Source organism: Dromaius novaehollandiae, chromosome 14 (genome assembly GCF_036370855.1).
Source record: "Dromaius novaehollandiae isolate bDroNov1 chromosome 14, bDroNov1.hap1, whole genome shotgun sequence".
Lineage (NCBI taxonomy): Eukaryota > Metazoa > Chordata > Aves > Casuariiformes > Dromaiidae > Dromaius > Dromaius novaehollandiae.
Genome location: NC_088111.1, coordinates 13,524,952 through 13,543,824, shown reverse-complemented (window position 1 = coordinate 13,543,824; position 18,873 = coordinate 13,524,952). Strand labels below are relative to the sequence as shown.

Here is an 18,873-nt window from a genome sequence, read left to right as displayed (position 1 = left end):
TCCACCAACAGAGCTAGTAGCAGGCAAAATGCTTATAAAAGCAGATGGACTGCTGTGCAGTTATTAGTCTGAGACTTGCACAGTTTGTGACCTGGGAGGGAGACATTATGTCATTGATGGACAAGGTCCTGGCAAAACTTCTGGCATAATGCTTGATAGAAACAAAAACAGAGCATACCTTCACTGCATGGATGCATTCTGTGTATCTCTTGGTAAATAGTGCACACTTGTCTGAACATAAGACAATGTCCTAGAATAAAACTAAGCAAAGTAATAATGGATAGCTGTTTCTCTTTACATTTTGTTTTCTGAGAAATACAAATTTGGTACTTTTTTAGGAGGAGGAAAAGGTGCAAGAAGGCTTCATGCATGACTGCTGTAGATTGTTCTCACAGAGCCTTCAATAACTCAACTACGATCAATTACTTTTGAACAAGAACGTCATTCCAGCGACCTTCCCCTGAAAAGAAGTTCTATAAAGGATTGTTTCAGGCAAAAGCACTCAGGAAAGAGAAGCTTAATGATACAAAATGAGTAAATGCCTACTAAGGGGAACATCCCAACTCTGAAAAAATAACAGGTGTAGCAAACTGTGGGTGGAACAAAACACATCTTGTTCATTCCTGTATTTTTATGTCATTTCAGTGAACTGGTCATTTTAGTGAATTTTGACGAAGAAAGGACTTCAGAATTTCTTAATATGGACAAGATACTGGGAAAGGAAGAAGTGAATAGGTTGAACACTATTAAGAGAAAAGCTGAAGCAGATGCCCTTGGTCTCTTGCCTTCTTTGCCATCACTAACTGCACTGAAACTTGGTTACACAGTGGATTCTAAGACACTTCTCATGCACTGGTTTTGATCTGCATGGATTATACTTTAAGTTCAAACGAGTATGGTTTTCCTTGACTTTTCTCAAAACCACCACTCTTTGTGGGATCGCTCTCGTTGTGGTAAGCAGTGAAAAGGAACTGATAGAGTAGAAGACAAAGGCATGAAGCAAAGAAGCTTTGAGATGACAAATGTGAACTCAGCCTGGAGTAAAACAACCTGTTGATCTGTCAGTACCGCAGCCTTGTCATTCTTTAGTCTTTGTCCAGCTTACTCAGAACCTTTTTAAATGCTATGCACCAGATGTTTTCCAAGCAATAAATGAATAGCACTGTGCTCACCTAATCCCACATGTGATATAATACTGTCATCCAACTAGTGAGAGAAAGGCATTTGAGTGCAGTAATCCAAGAGCTTTCCAATGGAATATTCATCTCAGCAATACCCATATTGCTTTGTTAGCAGATTTCCATAAACAGGGTAATGACATTCTTGCACAGAAAGTCAGGAATGTTAGAGAGTCACTATAAAGTTAGCCTACAGGAGGAACAGACATCCTACACTTCACTAATGCACCTCTTCTATGTATCCCTTGCTATTACTAGTTTTCAGTCCAGTGTATCCACAATTAGACTATTAGTTCCTGTCTTGTGGTCCTACCTCTTTGGTAGAAACAGTCTTTTCCTCCCTCTGTCATGTCCTTACAGCACAGAATATGTGTTTGTAACATACAAGCTGTTTTCACATAAATATTAAAGGATTCTGACAGTAATAAGGTTGGGTAGTAACTGTACCTTCAAGCTTCCCATACTCCAAGTGGAGACTGGCCTCCTGTCCCTAAAGCCATGGCCTAGGCACATATAATGTGACCCACTTTATCTTTGGAAAACAACCGTTGCTGCTTTACGTATTCAATGCATTGCAAAATGGGACATATTTGGGGGCTTATGTCAAAGGTCAGTTCCACTGGCTGTGGATGGAACTGGTAACATCTGGATGTGTAAAGTTGAGTGGAGATGTTTTTCTTCTCTGTGACAGCAAGATAGATATGGATAGACAGTCTCATGCAGTGGCCAAGTAATATAAGCAAAACACCTCTAACGTGACAGGAGATTTTTTTCTTAAGTAGCAGTAGGAAAATAAAAAGGTTTTCCACATGGAATAGATATTTTTAATTAACTGAGTCAAAGGGTGTAATTAGTTTGGCTGATATTCACCATTATGCATACATATAGGCAATATAAACTGAATATGGAAAAATTCCAGTCCAGGAAAAAGATTTTTAATTACACATATTACAAACGCTAACCACAGCATGCAGCATAATCACGGCCACAATATCAAACACAGATACTACTACAGTACACTGATCCCAGAGTTTACAAGTCTAATTAGATGAGTTTTTACAAAAAGCTTAGTTCCAAAGGAAAACAAATTGCTTCCAGAGCCACTAGATGAAATCTACAGTGTAAGATAAAAACTGTTTCATCTGGTGCTCTACAAGCTGAGACATTAGGCCTTTGGTTCGTAACCTTAACCAGCTGATCTTTTACGTGTAAGTGATATAAACAGAAGAAAATGTCCCATTTCATCATGGGATCATTTTTAGATCATATTATTCACAGTATTTACTCTTTTGTGTATTTTTTCATTCTTTCCTTTCTTGGAATACTGGTTTTAGAAACAAACAGTTGGGAGAGGTTGGCTGCATAGCTGTTTGTCTGGAAGAGATTTTGCTGCTTTGTGAAGCATAGAAGTATTTTGCATTCAGAAGTGGGTTCCAGACCTCATTAAATAAATAGCTCTTCCTGGTTCCAAGGTAGCAAACCTTTTCTATGCTTGTTCTTCTACCATTTCATGGAGCCAGCCTGCTTAACTAGGAAAAGAATTTGGCAGAGGGAATGCTAGCTCTAAGAGCAGCAGTCATTGCTTGAGAAGTCAGTGCAAAAACAGCCTTTGAAAGAGTGATTCATTTTTTAACACAAAAATGAAACTGTAGCACCCATTGTCTAATTGCTATTAGAAATGAAGGGAACAGGAACTGTAGTAGCTGCTTTTGATTATAATCATATCCGAAAGGAAGAACAGAAGTGCAGTACAGTTTAATTGCAGTACGGTCGCCTTGCTGCTCTGTTGGCTATCTTATTTAAATATATTCTAGTGATTTTTTTCTCTGATGGTTACAGTCTATATAGCAAACCTGGAGCAAGAAAGAAAAGGTGGTCTGTTAGCCTATCTATAGATGACTGTTAACTGGATGCTCACTCCTTACTCACTCACTCTTCTTCTTGTCCTTTCACGGTACAATCATGAGCAATAGAATTAATAGGACTCCTATCATATAACATCCACTACATCTTAACCAGCAAAGCTTTCACTGAGCAAACCTATTCCATTTTCCTTTCAACAGTTACTCCATGTTCATGGCTTCTGCCAGGTGTAAAGCTGTAGGCTGAGACTGAGAATCAAAACTAGACTCCTAGAGTAGAGCACAGGTACTGCTAGCTGAAGCAGCCCCCTTAGCTATCTTCTGTTATTCAGAAATACATGCATAGGGAATGACAGTCAGCCTATGGAAATGACATGGTGGAGGAAAACAAAACGATTTTCTTGCATCCAAACTTGGCAACACTGACCAGCCTGAATTTTTCCTCACTAGCATATGCAGTTTTCTTCTCTACTAGCATTTTGTTATTCTGCTCTAACTATGTTCCTGGGGGTGTTTATATGATGAGTAAGGTATCTCTGCTATGAAAGTGCTAATTATCACTTAGTATGTCAGCATATACAGCCTCAGTAGTTCATAAAGAGAAAGAAAGGACTTGCAGACTTCCTGTCTACGTGACACTTTTTTATTCACGTGTACCACACAAGCTAATTATTTTTTCTATAAATATGATTACTCAGTTTCTTCAGATAGCTTATTACTGCAATCTAATTGTGTGATAGTATATAGACACAAATCAGTTTTTCTTCCATTATATTATAGTTATCAGACATTCTCATTGTATCAGCTGGACTCTGTGATCATATCTCTGGTATTATGTTGATATCTCACAATGCACTTTGTGATTCTATATATATACTTTGTGCTACCTTATGCTTTAAGGCCTTTTATAAAAGTGACACTCAGAAGCTTTAGAAAAGGTCAGTGGAAAATGTGAAGCAAATATTCAGAGATTAAAATCCATGAGAAACTTATATGGATGGTCCAATTTAGGGAAAAGTGCTGTAGTTGCCTTTATTCATATTCAATGTAAAACACATGAAGACTACATTCAGCATCTTTCCTGCTTTATAAGCAGAAAAAATTTAGAAGAAAACACATTCATTTATGTGCTATGATTTCACACATTTAGCTGGTTAGTTTGCACTTTCCTAAGAGTCCATAAAAATAAACTAAAAAAATCTTAAACTACTTAGGGTAAGCAGAATGGCAAGAAAACACTATTGATTCCAGATGTGCATTGAAACAAATGAGTGAACATGAGTAAAACCACTTTATTTGACAGATGCAGTAGGAGTTTGGATGTATAATATTACCAAACCCCGTTTAAAGCTTGACTCTAAATTTACTGACTCGGATTTATTATTGTTACTGACAATACAGTGGAATGAACTATTAAGTGACATTTGTCACGATGCTATTACATAATTGGTTTGGTTTTTTGTAAAAAAAAATATGATTTTAAGGATGATTTATTGTTTTCTTAAATTATTCAGCTTAGCTACTACAAACTAACAAAAGAAAATAGGTTTAAATAATTTGGGGTAATAAAGTAGGTATGAAACTGCAGCTAGACAGGAAGTCCACAAGGCCTTTGGAAAAGTAGGCAAATTGATTGTGAAGAAATAAAAAATCGGTGAATCAACAACTGTTGCACAGACCAGATAACAGGAAATGCAGTGCAGAAGTGTCTTCATACTGAAGGAAGCATGGTGCCTTTAGCAAGTTAGCCTTGCTCTGTCATTCAGAACACAGGAAAAGTAATACAGCTATATATTTTGGGGAGATGCTCATTGAAGAAGGATGTAAACTCTAGGAAAGTTTCTGCATATTATAAGATAATAGGCAGCTGCCAAGCCTTAGTAATTTCTTACCTTGGCCAGTTGTGCTTGGAGTTGGTTATTTGCATCAGCTACTTCCGAAATACGATAACTGAAAGCCAGGTTAGTACTCGTGAAATGACTCCACATCTCCTCAGATGCATTCTCCAGTGCAGCTTCTGTCTCATCCTGGAGCCTGACAGAGTTGGCCCTTGCATGCTGAGAGGACTTGATATTGTCTTCACTGAATTTAGCCCATGTTTCAGGAACTGAAACACTAGAAAGAAATTTTTTAAAAAAAGAAGAAAATAAAATCAAAGCTTAGGTGAGCTATCATCTGTCCAGTGATAATTACAAAGTGTTCATTCACTGAACTGTGCGCAATCTTACACATCAGATGATTTTATGGGTTCCATACCTGCTATTTTTTTGTATGTTTTTTTCATGCAAACCAAAGATTTGTCAGCACTTATGGAGAGCTGTTCATTCCACAGAGTTCCTATGGTTTGCTTAGTTGCTGTAGTACAAAAAGTAAAAAACCAAAAACAATAAAAACCCCAAAGTACAACAAGGAAGAATGAAAATATCTATTTCCTGAAATAGAGGACAAGTAAATTACATTAATCCTCAGCAAAATCTTTGTTTTCTAGCCAGTATTTATATAGCTGCTAACTAAAGGTCTCAATGCCCTTGGCATCAACTCCAAAATAAGCTGATTTATGTATTGCTGTATAAAGAATGACCCGTGCTTGCACACGTGTTGTATATTTGTGCTTAAAAATAGTTTTTCAGGATCAGGTGTGCATGTCAGCAATATAGCTTCACTCCATCTTTAACAGACTAGGTGGTGGTCTGAGTTGATACCTGCTGTATTTCAGCTGAAATTTGACTCATTTCTCTGTGTCAAGTTTCACAGTGTTAATGGCTTTAAGGGATTACTAGATTATTTAGCATGAACACCTGTACACTGCAGACCATCAAATTACATTCAAATACTGTATATTTTTGCAACTCCAAAGCCTTTATCCTGGGAAGACTGAGTTCTGTGTCACCACCAGAGAACATGAGAGTCCAATGTAGTTTAGGGAAGATGGACAAGAAATCACAAAGAGGAGGACTGTTACACAGTTCATAGCTTTAGACAGCTGTCTCCTATCAGAGCAGCCCTATCGCATGAGATGTGACCTGTGTAATGAAGTGTGGGGCTCTGACCTCCTAGGAGCCTTCACCATCAGAAGGAATGGTGGCAGGAAATCAGACAAGGCACTGACCTAGGAGTCAGAATAACTGGACTTTTCTCCCAACCCCATCACTGTCCTTCTCTGTCATTTGGATAAATATCCACCTCTGCCCTAACTTGCAGGGCTATTACAATTAAATGCAGTAATATCTGTGAGACATACAGAACTGGCTCTGTTAGGGAGAAGCCTGGGAATACACAATAAAACTAATAGGGCTCCTGCACTGAAAAATACCACACATGAGAGTTCCTCTGCAGAGTGCTGTACACACCCAAACTTTGGGATGTTTGATTTCATGTCCAAGCCTCACAATTGGCCTTCATTATCATAATTCGTTGAATGTAAAACCCAAATTCAGATCTTTCCAAACTGGGAGTCTGTGTGGCTTTAAACTTGCAGCCTGAGCCCTCCCTTTGCTGAAAGTTTGAATCTAGATATTGTGCTTTACACTGGCATGGCAGCTCTTAGGGATATGAAGGATGGACGAAACAAATCTGCAGGTGAACACTTTTAATCCCATCCAGATGTGGCTTTTAATACAGTAAAGCCGTCTCTCAGCCATTTATTTCAATAGACACACCCTTTCTGCCTTACTTGACATTTGATGGTCATTTCAGTGCATCTTTTTAACCACAAACTGCTATTTATCTTATAGTGTCGCTAGTGTGGAGTTTGTCAAGAAAGTTTAGCTGAACCTCCTTGTTGTGGTGTCTTCTAAATTATTAAGGTGATTCATTCTCCTTTTCAATGGAAAAAAAAGGTAAGAAAAACTGACAATTTCAGAGTGATTAGGAAGTTGTGGTTGCTTTGGGGGGGGGGGGGGGAAGAACCAGTAATTTTAATTTAAAAGAAAAAGAAGAGTGTGGAAGGAGGGGTGGCATTAGGAAAGCACAAAAGCCGGGGATGTGTAGAATTGTCACTGTGAAGGCAGTGTCCCTTCTGCTAGTTACATAGCAGTGACAAGTGCTTAAAGGAAGTGAGCTGTGAAAGCTACCCTGGGCATGACATGATGTGGAGCACACACCTTGAAAAGTGCTGCAGCATGAGCTAAATTCACCTCCTTCTTTAATGCACTGCTTAGCCTCCTGGATCACTTCTTCCTTCACCCAGAAATCTTTAGCATATTTTAGGAAAAGGGACAGATATTTTACTTGCCAAACTGAAAGGCTGAGACAAACTTCTTCAGGCATTTAGACCTCTTTCTTTATACAAAACTTCCCCCTAAAATCTACATGTGTATGTTAAACTCTCCAGGAACAGGTGACTATTTTTTGAGTTTAACATTTGCTTTCTTTATATTTTAACTGAACACTGAGAATAAATATTAAGGAACACAGAAAGTTAATGTTTTCAGTGCTTCTCTTCTTAGTGGCCTTTTTTATAGTTTTTCATAGGATATTCCTCTCTCTCCAGACTGAAATACTGATCTCGCTAAATGAGAGGATTTGGAATTCCTTAGTGCTACATATTTACTTAGGCAGTTGCTCTGAAAAGTTTCAGACCCAACAAACCATCACAGTAAAGTGCAAAAAGCAGCACAGTAAACATAAACTGACCGTGCTTACAGCTACTGATGTAGATAATCTTAGTGTACTTTCTGGGAATTTTTTTATTTGCTTTTCTCTATAGTCTGATGGATTATATACATTTTATGATCATAAAATAAGCTTCCAAGAATGTTTCCGTCTTGACTATTTGAAATACTTAATCTGTTCTTCAACATTGCTTTTCCAGATTGTAATTTATTTGGCTGTCTCTGTTGAATGATTCAGGCAGAAGACACCTGCTCTGCTTTGCTCCTAAGTGCTGCAGGTATGTCTCAGTCTGACAAATGAGTTTAGTAAAATGATAATGAAAAATGGCACTGCTTTGGATAATGGTTGATGACAAAGGAAAAAGGCTGTAAAACTTACTCATATGAATCTGCTTTTTATCAGAGTTGATACAAGAATATTCTTCTTCAGGAATAATCCTAAAAGTAGGTGGTGTTAACTAGTGTCAGTAGAATGCCTACCAAGTTTCTCTCGGATATGCCTTCATTTCAGTAGTGAATGAGGTGATCTTTTAATGAAAAGCAGAATGTAAGTAAACAAATGATATTGATTCTTCCCTCCTCCTTCCAACAGCACAGAATGGGTATCACTTGAGATATGGAGTACATTAACCATTCAAATACTGCTGTGTTGAAGAGTGATAAGGCAACTAATAAGTCATTAGCACAAAAACACTGCCCTCTATTGCAAGTTGGGGTTTTCTGCTGTTGCTTTAGAACTGGATGCAGCTCTTCACAAGACAACTAGTAATACACAGTTTTTAAAACTGTATATAACTTTTTCGGCCAGCAATGATAAAGGTGTGCCAAATCTTTTCAGTCATGCTGTTTAATACACATTTCTCTGTAGCTTGATGACCTAATTTCCAAGCAATCCAAGCTATTTTTATGGAAAATACGTAAAGTCCTTGGTGTACATTTGCATGCTGTTTACGAAATTGCACCTAAATGCACACCTTAGCTTTTCACAACTTTGCTTTGGCTGTGTTTGGTCTTGAAACCAGAAGGCCACAAAACAGTATGAATCAAAACCAAAGGAGAAGTCCGCATGAAGCACTTTGAAGACAAGGAGTCAGCTGCTACACAGTCATAAAGGATGGTCCTTTCTGAAAAATACAGCTCACTGCACATTCAATATTGTAGGTGCTGCAGACTAACAGCTTCTGCCTGGCCTCCAACAATGGCAGTCACTAGAAGGCAGGGAGTAATTGAGGGTGATGGAGGGCTTCCCCAAGGAAAGAGGAAGTGCCATACTGAGAGAGAAGCCACTTATTTCTGTATCACTTCTCATGTATAAGGCTGGGGCTTGTTGTGCTATAATCAGGCTTACATGCAGCACGGAGCATGGAAAGAGAAAGCTACAGTAACTGCTCATACTCACGTTCCATCTGTTTTCTCCACTCCATGGTAAAAGCTGATGCTGTCTGATGTGTTCCTCAGGTTAAAACACTTCTCATCAATAAAACGGGCTGAGTTTTTGTCAGAAAGATCTTGCTCCAGGGCATGCTGTACATCTCTGTTGATACTGTGAAGAAGAAAGTCTTACCTTAATATGAACCACCTTTTATGTTTCTGTGCCAAATAGCTAATTTCTTTCATTCTGCTTCCTTCAACACATAATTTTATAGTCTGCTGGCATTTACACTGTGGCATAAAAATGCTTTGCACTGTCATTTAGCTAGAGGGAGCTGCTATACCATTCATGCCTGCTCAACTTTTAGCCTCTGGTGAGTACTCCCCGAAGACCTGTATTTAACTCATGGCATTTAATGGGGTTTGTCATTTTGATGATACATAGATGACTAAAAGGGTGAAAAACAAGAGACAGTTGTTCTGTGCCATGAAGGAAAGCCTCAGAGCAAAAGGCTTTCAGTGGTAACCTTTCTGCCAGCAAAGCTGCAAGTAAGAATGCAAAGTGCAGACCAGAGTTCTGGTTTCCCAGGTTTCCAGATCAGGGGGCAAAAGTCACTTACAATAACTCTAGTGTACATCACTAGAAAGAAAGTCTGCTTAAATATTTCTGCTCATCTTGACTACTAGGAGGAAAACATGTTGCTCCATCTCTGCTTTCTTACCCACAAGGACTTTTTGGAATAACTTATTTTCCTTTGGCTCTTCCAAAGAGGGAGGAGGCCTGACATAGCCCTTTGACTATAATGGGAGTAATATGGACGAAAAAAGAGTCAAAATTCTGCTTTCCAATGCATCAGGAAGACTGCAAACGTTCACATTTTTTGCAAATACTGCTGTTTCTATGATGTAGCTGTCAGTTGGCATTAGTATCAGTCTGCCTGCTGTGGTCACAGAACTGAATCAAAGGTAGCTTGAAATCCCAGACAAAGGAGTTAGACAAAATTCATGCTACCTAGTTTTTATCTGATCGTATACTCAGTATATTACAACAGTGGGATGAGCTCCAGAAATGCATCTAACCTGACTCACGTGAGAGTGCCATTAATCAGAGCAATCATTTGCAAAAACTGCTTATGTCATTTTCTCCCATAACCTAACAATCAAGTACTGCTGTACTAATTTTACCTTCCTGATATATGAATAGTTGTACTCTCTCTTTTGAGAGTTTTGTCCTGTCATGTTGTATAAACATGACTTTTTTATTTGTTTCAGTTCTGTGTGCAGAAGAGACTGTATGGAGTTTTACTTAATTAAATGTTAACACTGCAGTATAATTTGCACTTACCAGGATGTTTGCATACTGTCAAAGAAACAAAGTAAATTCCAAAGCCAAAGCCTCCCATAACATGTAAAAATAATTTAGGTTCATTCCATAACTCCCCTGTTAAATAAATACCTTATGATGTGCTTAGAAGTCAGTTTCTTTTATCAATATAATTTTCCTTTAAATCTAGTTTTGCATTTAAAAAAATACTCAATTCCTTCTGAACTTCACTCCAGTGTGACACATAGCAACATTGGCATAATGTAGCTATAATATTGGTATCCCTAATTTTAATGAAGGATTTCAGCTAAAACATGACTTCTAAAACTGAGTCACAGTCATCTTTGGAAACTCCAGTTGCAAACACATCTACCTTATGCTGTTTGAGAGCCTGCTGCCTCCTCACTCCATCGCGTGGTACGCTGGTGTGGGAGGTCTGTTCTTAGCACTCTCCAGAACAGACCCCCAGAGAATGGTATGTCTTATCACACTAATTGCCATCTATTATTCAAGTGGTTATATTAGGCTGTTCCTTCTCTATCCCTATGAATCCAACTTTGCACTGCTATAATTTTTTAAGCCAGCTATTAAAAAACAGACTCTCACATCTTCATAGTGATCTTACATGAATGAGTCTGGAAGGGTGGTGATGAATGGGAGATGAGAAAAATCTTTGGCAGAAGAGGGAACATGACAAATTGACCCTGCTTAAGCAGGCGGGTTAGACTAGATGATCTCCGGAGGTCCCTTCTCCCTTGAGAACCTCAACCCTTCTGTGAAATTGGCTTGATTCAGATGGTGTTTTAAATGGCATGAGTTGCTCTTTTTGCAATTTAACATATGAATTCTATCGTTGGTAAGAATTAGAAGTGGAGGGCAATGAGCATCTGACAGAGTGTCTCTTACTTTGCCTTTGCTATTTTCAATCTGTCATTAGATACCAGCCAACACTGAATTCAGCTTTCCTCTCTGAAAAACAGAATGTAAATGTAAATTCTTACCCCAACTGTTGACTGATTCTTTCTGCAAGTTTTCTCATTCTTGCTTGCCAATCCTTGAGTAGATCAGCCTCCTACAGAGGAAAATACCCAGCTGTCAGTGCTTTCATTATACTTTCTTTGTTTTAGGGAATTTATACTTTGTATTCTGCATAATCCAGATGTTGCAGCTGTCTCACATATCTCACAGGTATTGTGGATCAAGCAAGAAAGGATGTGGGTTTGTTCCTTTCTTCCTTTGTGCTACGAAGTTGTCTCTTTGGACTGGTTTTTGTATGGCTTTTTCTATTATATCAAGCAAGTTTGTAGATTTTAGTGGATGGACTCACTCTGATAAAACTAAGGTCAGATTTTACTTGGTTTAGGTGTAATGAAGATACTTGAAACAGGAGTTTTAGTACACTAAGCTACCGTCTCTAACTACTCATATGGTTTTCTAGAACAACACAAATATTTTGTTAATATGTGTACGTTGAAAATACGTCTGACTTTAGAAGCAGGCTCCGTAACAGGCTATATTGTAATATTCTTTGAGAGTATATATATTAGCCAAGATTCCACTCAGCTTAAAATGAATAAAAAATAAACAAACCACGCTGAAAACTACATGTAATTATGGTCCCTCAAACAACCATATGCTATGCCAGCCTCTTTCTTTTTAAAAAAATTTGGTTTCAGCCTAAGGTACCCTCTTGCTAGAGTGTATAAAGTGTCATATATGAGTGAGTTTCAAAACTGTGAATAAACTGTTTCTAATAATTTGGAAATCAAGACACCCCGAATTTTAAAACACAAGCTCTGTCTCTACACTTGTGCAGTGTGTGTAGGAGTGAGAGCAACTTTATAACAGGCTCTCCTGTTATTACAAAATGAGCCTTTCTTGTCCTTTGCGGTTGGTCTCGAGCTTGCATAGCAGTGCTTGGGGAGATCAGGCAAATAGCTTTCATTTTTCATTTTGAAAAAAAATTTTTTCATCTCTTCATGTGGAAGAGTAGGCAGTATTTCATCCTGCCCTGAATTCTCTTCCTGAATTAAGTGCTAAACACTTAAGATAATATATATCAGCTCCTTGATGCTTCATTAAAAACTCTAAAACTCCAAGTTGCAGACTGTAGGCTCTGAACAAACATCCTGGTTATCTGTGTGGCCTAGACACCTTTCCACAATCTTCTAATCTAGAATAATGCCTGAAACAATGGCAAAATGACAAAAATATTTTACTTTTTTTTCTTTTTAATGTAAAGGATTTAGCAATCATTTATTATCCATCTCATTTTCTTTGTTTAGTAAGATTATACATATTGCAAGACAGTAAGCCAGCATTTTATATTGAAAGCTCTAAGGACTTCTGAAATTTTATATAACATGGCCCAGAAAACAATCTTGATAAATATTTCTACGTTGTTTGGTAAGATCAGAGAAGATAGAACTGGACAAGACCTCCCAAGGATGCTACTCTGTTCCTCTTGCCAGAGAGGATGAACAGAACATTAACCATACCCAGCATCTGTAGTGTAACCTGGCTTTTTCCCCTAAATAAACAAAGAAATTATTTCAACTTTTTTGCCCTGATAAATATTTAGTTGGGTGTTAGTTATTCCTACAGTTTGAGAAATAAACTAATAAGTTGGGTCTTACCTTTATGAGGCTCTTTTCCACATCATCATGAACTAAGTCTATACCCATCCGCTTCTCACGGTTGTACAAGCACTCTAGGGCTGTCTGCAAGCAAACCAAGGAACATTTGCAATAGCCTCAATACTGCGTGGGGAACTGAAACCTTGAGTTTTGCTGAGGGGCCACTGAGCTGACATGTCAAGTAATGACCATCTACTGAGGGTGGATCAGGATAGGAGGTGGCTTCATTGTACACAACTGATCAGTCCTCCTGGCTCATTCTTGCCTGTTAAAACCTACTTTCAAGGATTAGCTGCCATCACAGCTGCCATTTGATTAGCTGCATATTAATGTGCAGCAAGGCCTACATCTCAGCATGCCTAAACTTTAGTGCAAATGGAGTGCAGATTAAAACCTGTTGTTTACCATGTTTCTTATCCATCACAAAATTCCTTAATCCCACCTCCCCTCACCCTCCCAATACTGAAGTTTGAAAACTTAATGCCTATGTAAAGGAATGACTGCAAAGCTAGTTAGTGAATAGGAAACTCAATTAACCTGCTTCAGCAGGTTACCTCTACCCATTCCCCAGAACAATCATGAAGTAAGTAGCTGCCTCTAACCTACCTTCAGTGGTCCTTGTGCTTCAGCTGCAGCACACTCCAGTCGCTTCTTTGCTGTCTCCAAGGCATGGTTCTCTGTCAGCAGACGCTCGTGCTCATAGACCAGCTCAGCTCTCCAGAAATCCAGGTTGGAGAGCCTCTCTCCCAGGTTTCTTCTGCTGTCCTCTTGCATCTGGTAGGTCAATTGGTCCTTGTCTTGCATCAGTCGCATCGAATCGGTGTTCAGTTTACCAGCCCAGTGCCTGAAGGCTTCGGACCCTTTTAACTGCACCAGGTTTGCTTGGTGCCAGTCATGAGGGCTGTAGCGGGCGTGCAGGGCAGATCGCAGTGATGGCAGCATGGTGGGTGGCCGCCTTGCAGGATTAAGCTGATTATCAGGGCTGGGAGGGACAGAAGACACCTTGTAAAACAGGCTGGGCCTCCACAAATTGAGGTAGCGGTAGCCAGGGAGGTAGTAGGACTGATAGCTGTCCTTGGTGGTGCTGATGGGAGCTGGGTCAGGGAACAGGCAGCTCCTCCTTGTGCCGCAGTAGCTGGCAGTCTGAGTGGTCCCCAGAAACTCCATCCTGGCCTCACCCAGCCCAGAGCTGTCGGCACCCTCAGCCCGTCCGGGCAGCGCAGGGAGCTGAGAGGGACAGCAGCATCTCTGAGCAGGCACTGCTTTTATGGCGGTGGCCGCAGTGGGCTCTGTGACACAGCAGTGGTGTCACAGAGCTCTGCGGTGGCGCTGCTGGGGCAGCGGGGCAGCAGGCAGGAGGAGGGTGGCACGCAGCCCGGCCAGGGCGCCCTGGGGCCCCGGCGCCTCCAGGAGCCTCCCGTGCCCACCTTCTGCCCCGGGGGCTCGTGGGTTGTTCTGCCGGGGAGTCGTGCTCTGAGCCTGGGCACAGCACTGTACGTGTTGGCCACCCTGAGGCCTAGGCACAGGCTGAGACAGCTCGGTTTTGGTGCAGAGCGATCTGCCAGCGGCTCATTCTGGGGGGTCTGGAGGTTCACCTTCAAGGAGCTCGCCTGGAGCAACACGACAGGGCCAGAAGAGTCCAAATGGTTCTTGTACATCCGTTAGTCACTGCAGGGAAGTGGAGCAATGGAGACAAGTGTGCTGGACAGACAAACAGACTCTGGGAGCCATCACTTACAGTCCTCCAGTGATCTCTACAGATTATTTGAGAGAATTGGTCCAAACACACAAGAGAAAACTATAAATACCTTGGACTTCACCTTTCCCCTCACTGTGCACTCATCTTCCATCAACAGTATAAAAGATGGAGAGACTTTCCTCTCCTCTTCTGATGATTTTGTTCCAGTTTTAAATGTTGAGTAACCTCTCAGAGAATGAACTTTTCTAATTTTCCCTTTCGGCCTGGTCTGTCTGGCACAAACGTCTTTCTGAAATCCGCTGCTCTAAGACTGCATTGTGACCCATCTGCTGTGCCAAAAATTTTGCACACAAATAATTACTTGAAATGAGATGTTGTATTTCACTATCCTAAGAAAGATTCCTTGAATCAGTGCTGATTTTTTCTAGGTTGAAGGCTGGATAACAACCATCTTTTCTTCTCCAGATACATGATTATGAAATAGCTTATTAACTTATTTCTCAATTTGGGCAAATAAAATAGATATGCATGTATATGCATTACATTTCAGCATATTTTGTCTCAGAAAGCTAGCATAAGTCCATGGCCCAGCTAAAAAAAGGTGATTTTAAATATATGTCATTATAAATGAAATTTATCTTTTCATGATGTTTAAAATTTATATAAATGTAGGTGCTAAATGTAAGACCATGAGGAACAGGCAAGAGAACCACACTGGTTTGACAGGCAGTGGACTGAGCTGTATAAACAGGAAAAGACTGATCCTGCAAATGCTTATGCACACAAGAAACTTTCCTCCTGCAATAACCAATGGAATTAATTCTCAGCAGCTGCCCATGAGGGTAGAGTTACACCAGAGTATAAGAGAGTGCAGGAGTGCTGGTAGAGTTACTACTCCGTTTGGCCTGACTCAAACACCAAAGGCTATTTTTTACCAAGATATCCTTGTAAGAAAAGTCCTTGCTGTCTCAGGAGGAAGGTGGGTTCTGAGGAAGAGACAGACCTTTTTCTTTTTTGCCACTTTTTGTGGGAAATGCTCTAAATACTCTCAAAAATGGAGGAAATGATCTGTTGACTCCAAAAGAAAAATATTTGAACACGTACCTCATTTTCATATGTGGAAAGTCCTGCTGACATCAATGAATCTAATCCATGTGTTTGAAAGGAAGCATAGACCAAAAGCACTGTACTGACGTTTAGTCTAAAATAGAGCCAATTTTTTCATATGGAAGGTACAGTATACCTTTCTCAGATGTGTCTTACTAGCTATTTCCTCCTACTCCAGACATTTGAATTCATATAAACGCTTCCCTGTAGTATTTTTCTTTTCATTATTTTACCATATAATCAGAAAATAATTACAGAGCAATAAATGCAGACATTATACAGCTATCAAGTGGTGATGAGCATTCACCTGAAATAAATATACTTGAAATGGAAAATATGTAATAATTTATTAATGACAAAAAATAAAAAGGCTGAACTCCATAGACAGCTTAATTAAATGTATTTTTAAAAAGTTTTTCTAGTTTATCTTTTTTGTAGGTGGATAGTTATTTAGAAAAAAAATCAGATTGTTCTTTTTAAAAAACTAGCAACTGTTGAAGTGGAGAGTATTTGATAAAACAAAGATAACTTTGTAGTATTTTTTCTCCAAAAGACTGATTACACATCAGGATGTGCTGGTACCTTTCCAAATATTGCCAGATCCTCTTTTCTATATATTGTTTTCCAAGGTGAGACTGTTGTCCGAAAAGCGGATTCGTTGCCCGGTGTGCAATAAGCCAATAATTACACACTCAGGAGAGACATTTATTTATTTATTTCAGAGTTGCGCAAGCCTGGGTGCTCGGTGGTTTCCCACAAATCAAGCACACCCCCCCAACTTTTCAGGTAGCATTTATACAAACAAATTGCCAGATTTGCGACTTTCCCTTGTACACTGATTGGTTAGTGATTTCTTCATTCCCTGGGTCCCACCCCTGCTTCTCAAGGTCCTGATCAATTAACACTGCCCCAGCTAGGTCAGTAGACGTTATCTCCCAAGGTCCTGACGAAGAGGACATAATCCAGACCCCTTAATTAACACTGTTTCAACAGTGAGAGGAGGCTTTGCTTCCCAAGGTCCTGGCACCCAAACAGGCCTTATTTCTCAGCCTTGGCATCCTCCCTTCTGGAGAGTGGGGCACAGGAATGCAGACTGCTTGTAACTCCCTTATCTTTCCAGCCTGCACCAGCTCTGAGGCCTTTTCTTAACGAACTAGGAGCGCGGCCTAAGGCTTCAGCAAATTTAGCTACTTATGCTAAGCAAGTGTGCGGCTACTCATGCTAAGCAAATTCTATCTAAGATAGAAATTATCCAAATCTACCTACTTCAAACATTCTTTCTGAGCTTCTCAGGGTTGCCTTGTAACAAGACCACCTGTAGAGAACCAGTACTAAATGCAGTTTTGTCTCGACATTGCCACCGCACCGCCATTTCCTGGCATCGAACATCCTGCCTCCAACAAAAGAAACCCTCTTCTTCACAGTTTAGAGGTAAACAACCTCATGTGCCTGTGCAGGGAAAAAAAAGTGCAAAGAGGGCAGAAGAAGGCTTCTAGGGGAACAGCACGTCTGGCACAAGCCGCACGAACACATTTGCCATCTGCGCATGAGCAGGAGACCCCCAGAAGCCCCTAACCCGTTTCTGGAAGGTTCCACGAGGGTGGACTGCGCACCACAGCTAATCTGCATGTGGAGTGAGGAAGCACCTCCCGAGGCGGGGCAAGAACATATATAAACTGCAAACTCTGTGAATGGGGGGGAAGAGAAGGAGCCCCATGGGGAGGAGAAGGAGTCTCAGGGGGTGGTTGACCTTCGTGCCAAACTCCGCACCCGTGGCCGGGCCACGGCCACCGCTGCTGCCGCCGGGGGGGCTTGCAACCGCCGAAGATCTCGAATGGAGTCAGCGGAACATCACTGGACTCGGAGTGGCGGTAGCTAGTTCCTTCTCTCCTTTTCCAACTTTCTCTATCTTTTCCCCTTGCCCTTTTTCCCTTCTCCCCTTTGCCTTTCCCCCCACCTTTTCTCCCCACTTTGTGGAAAATAAAGTTAAGAGGTTGTATGCTATTTGACCGGTTATAGCGTCTTAATCTCGTCCTTGGGATCGTAACGAAACCCTCCCGATATTGGATTGGAACACCACCTTAAATATTAACTAAAATGCTTGTATATTAAAACAAATAAGTTGTGGGACTAATCAGGCAGAAATGGGAATACTTGACACAATGTTCAAATCAGAAAATCTTCATATTTATGGCCCTGGCAACCAACGTAACAGAGGCCTTGTGAGCAGGAACGGCATTGACTCACTAGCAGTTCTGAAACCACCTCACATGGAGATGTGCCTTTCTGTCAAGGCAACGTGGCAATTCCTGTGGGCAGGAATTGTCCTTTGCTGAACGTTTATAAGGTCTCTCTTGCACTGGGACTCTCAGCTGGTATCTCTAGGTGATTCAGTTTTACAAATGCAGATCATACACATGATTTTTAATCAGGTGTACTGTGAGTTTTTGTTGGGTGATGTGTAATACAGGAAATAATCACCATTGTTTAAAATCTAATTCAAATGTTAGGTGATGACTTTATGACTGGAAGAGAGGCCAAGGCCATGCTCAGGAACAGTTCCGGGACAGATAGGGGGTAATGGTGGCGACAAGGTGCACAGCAATAAGGACCAGACTGTCTCACAAAGCTGTGCACACTTTGTGACAAAATGGGGTTTTTTGTTTGGAAAATCAATTTAATTTTGTTACTTTTAGTTACCAAATACAGTGGCTGATTGCTCAGAATTTGTTTGGCTAAATCAAGGTAGAGTAATCCTGTGAATGAATGTATCGGAATTAATGGAGATTAATCTGTCAGCAAGGTACAGAAATAAATATACTCAAAACTGAAATATAACAGTGTCACAGTATTTACTGAAATGACACATAAGCTCCTGGGTATAAAAGCTGCCAAAGGACTAAAGTAAAATGTAGTAACCGGGAATTCTTTTCAAGCGAGTGACACGGACTCCACCACTTCGGTGTACTTCTATCTACCGCCCTCCCACCGGCCGGCGGCCCCGCCCCGTCTCGCCCACCGGCCGCCGCGCGAGACCCCGCCCTGGGGCGCTCCCTGGCGGCGGAAGACGCCGCAGAGCCCGC

At 40.5% G+C, this 18,873-nt stretch overlaps 1 protein-coding gene and 1 long non-coding RNA gene across 2 annotated transcripts in view; one reads left to right on the top strand and one right to left on the bottom strand.

The window, feature by feature from the left end:
* Nucleotides 1–1,064, top strand: part of LOC135329950 (uncharacterized) — a 39,971-nt gene extending 38,907 nt beyond the window's left edge. The window contains exon 5 of the long non-coding RNA XR_010391631.1: nt 646–1,064. This is a non-coding gene — a long non-coding RNA (uncharacterized LOC135329950). The remainder of the gene's footprint in view (nt 1–645) is intronic.
* TEKT5 (tektin 5) overlaps nt 1–18,816 on the bottom strand; it is a 34,919-nt gene extending 16,103 nt beyond the window's left edge. The window contains exons 1-5 of the mRNA XM_026096310.2: nt 13,591–18,816; nt 12,985–13,068; nt 11,350–11,420; nt 9,053–9,196; nt 4,933–5,155 (exon numbers count right to left, since the gene is read on the bottom strand). Of these exons, the coding sequence (XP_025952095.1) occupies nt 4,933–5,155; nt 9,053–9,196; nt 11,350–11,420; nt 12,985–13,068; nt 13,591–14,151 (1,083 nt within the window). The 5' untranslated portion in view covers nt 14,152–18,816. The remainder of the gene's footprint in view (nt 1–4,932; nt 5,156–9,052; nt 9,197–11,349; nt 11,421–12,984; nt 13,069–13,590) is intronic.
* Between the last annotated feature and the right edge of the window lie 57 nt (nt 18,817–18,873).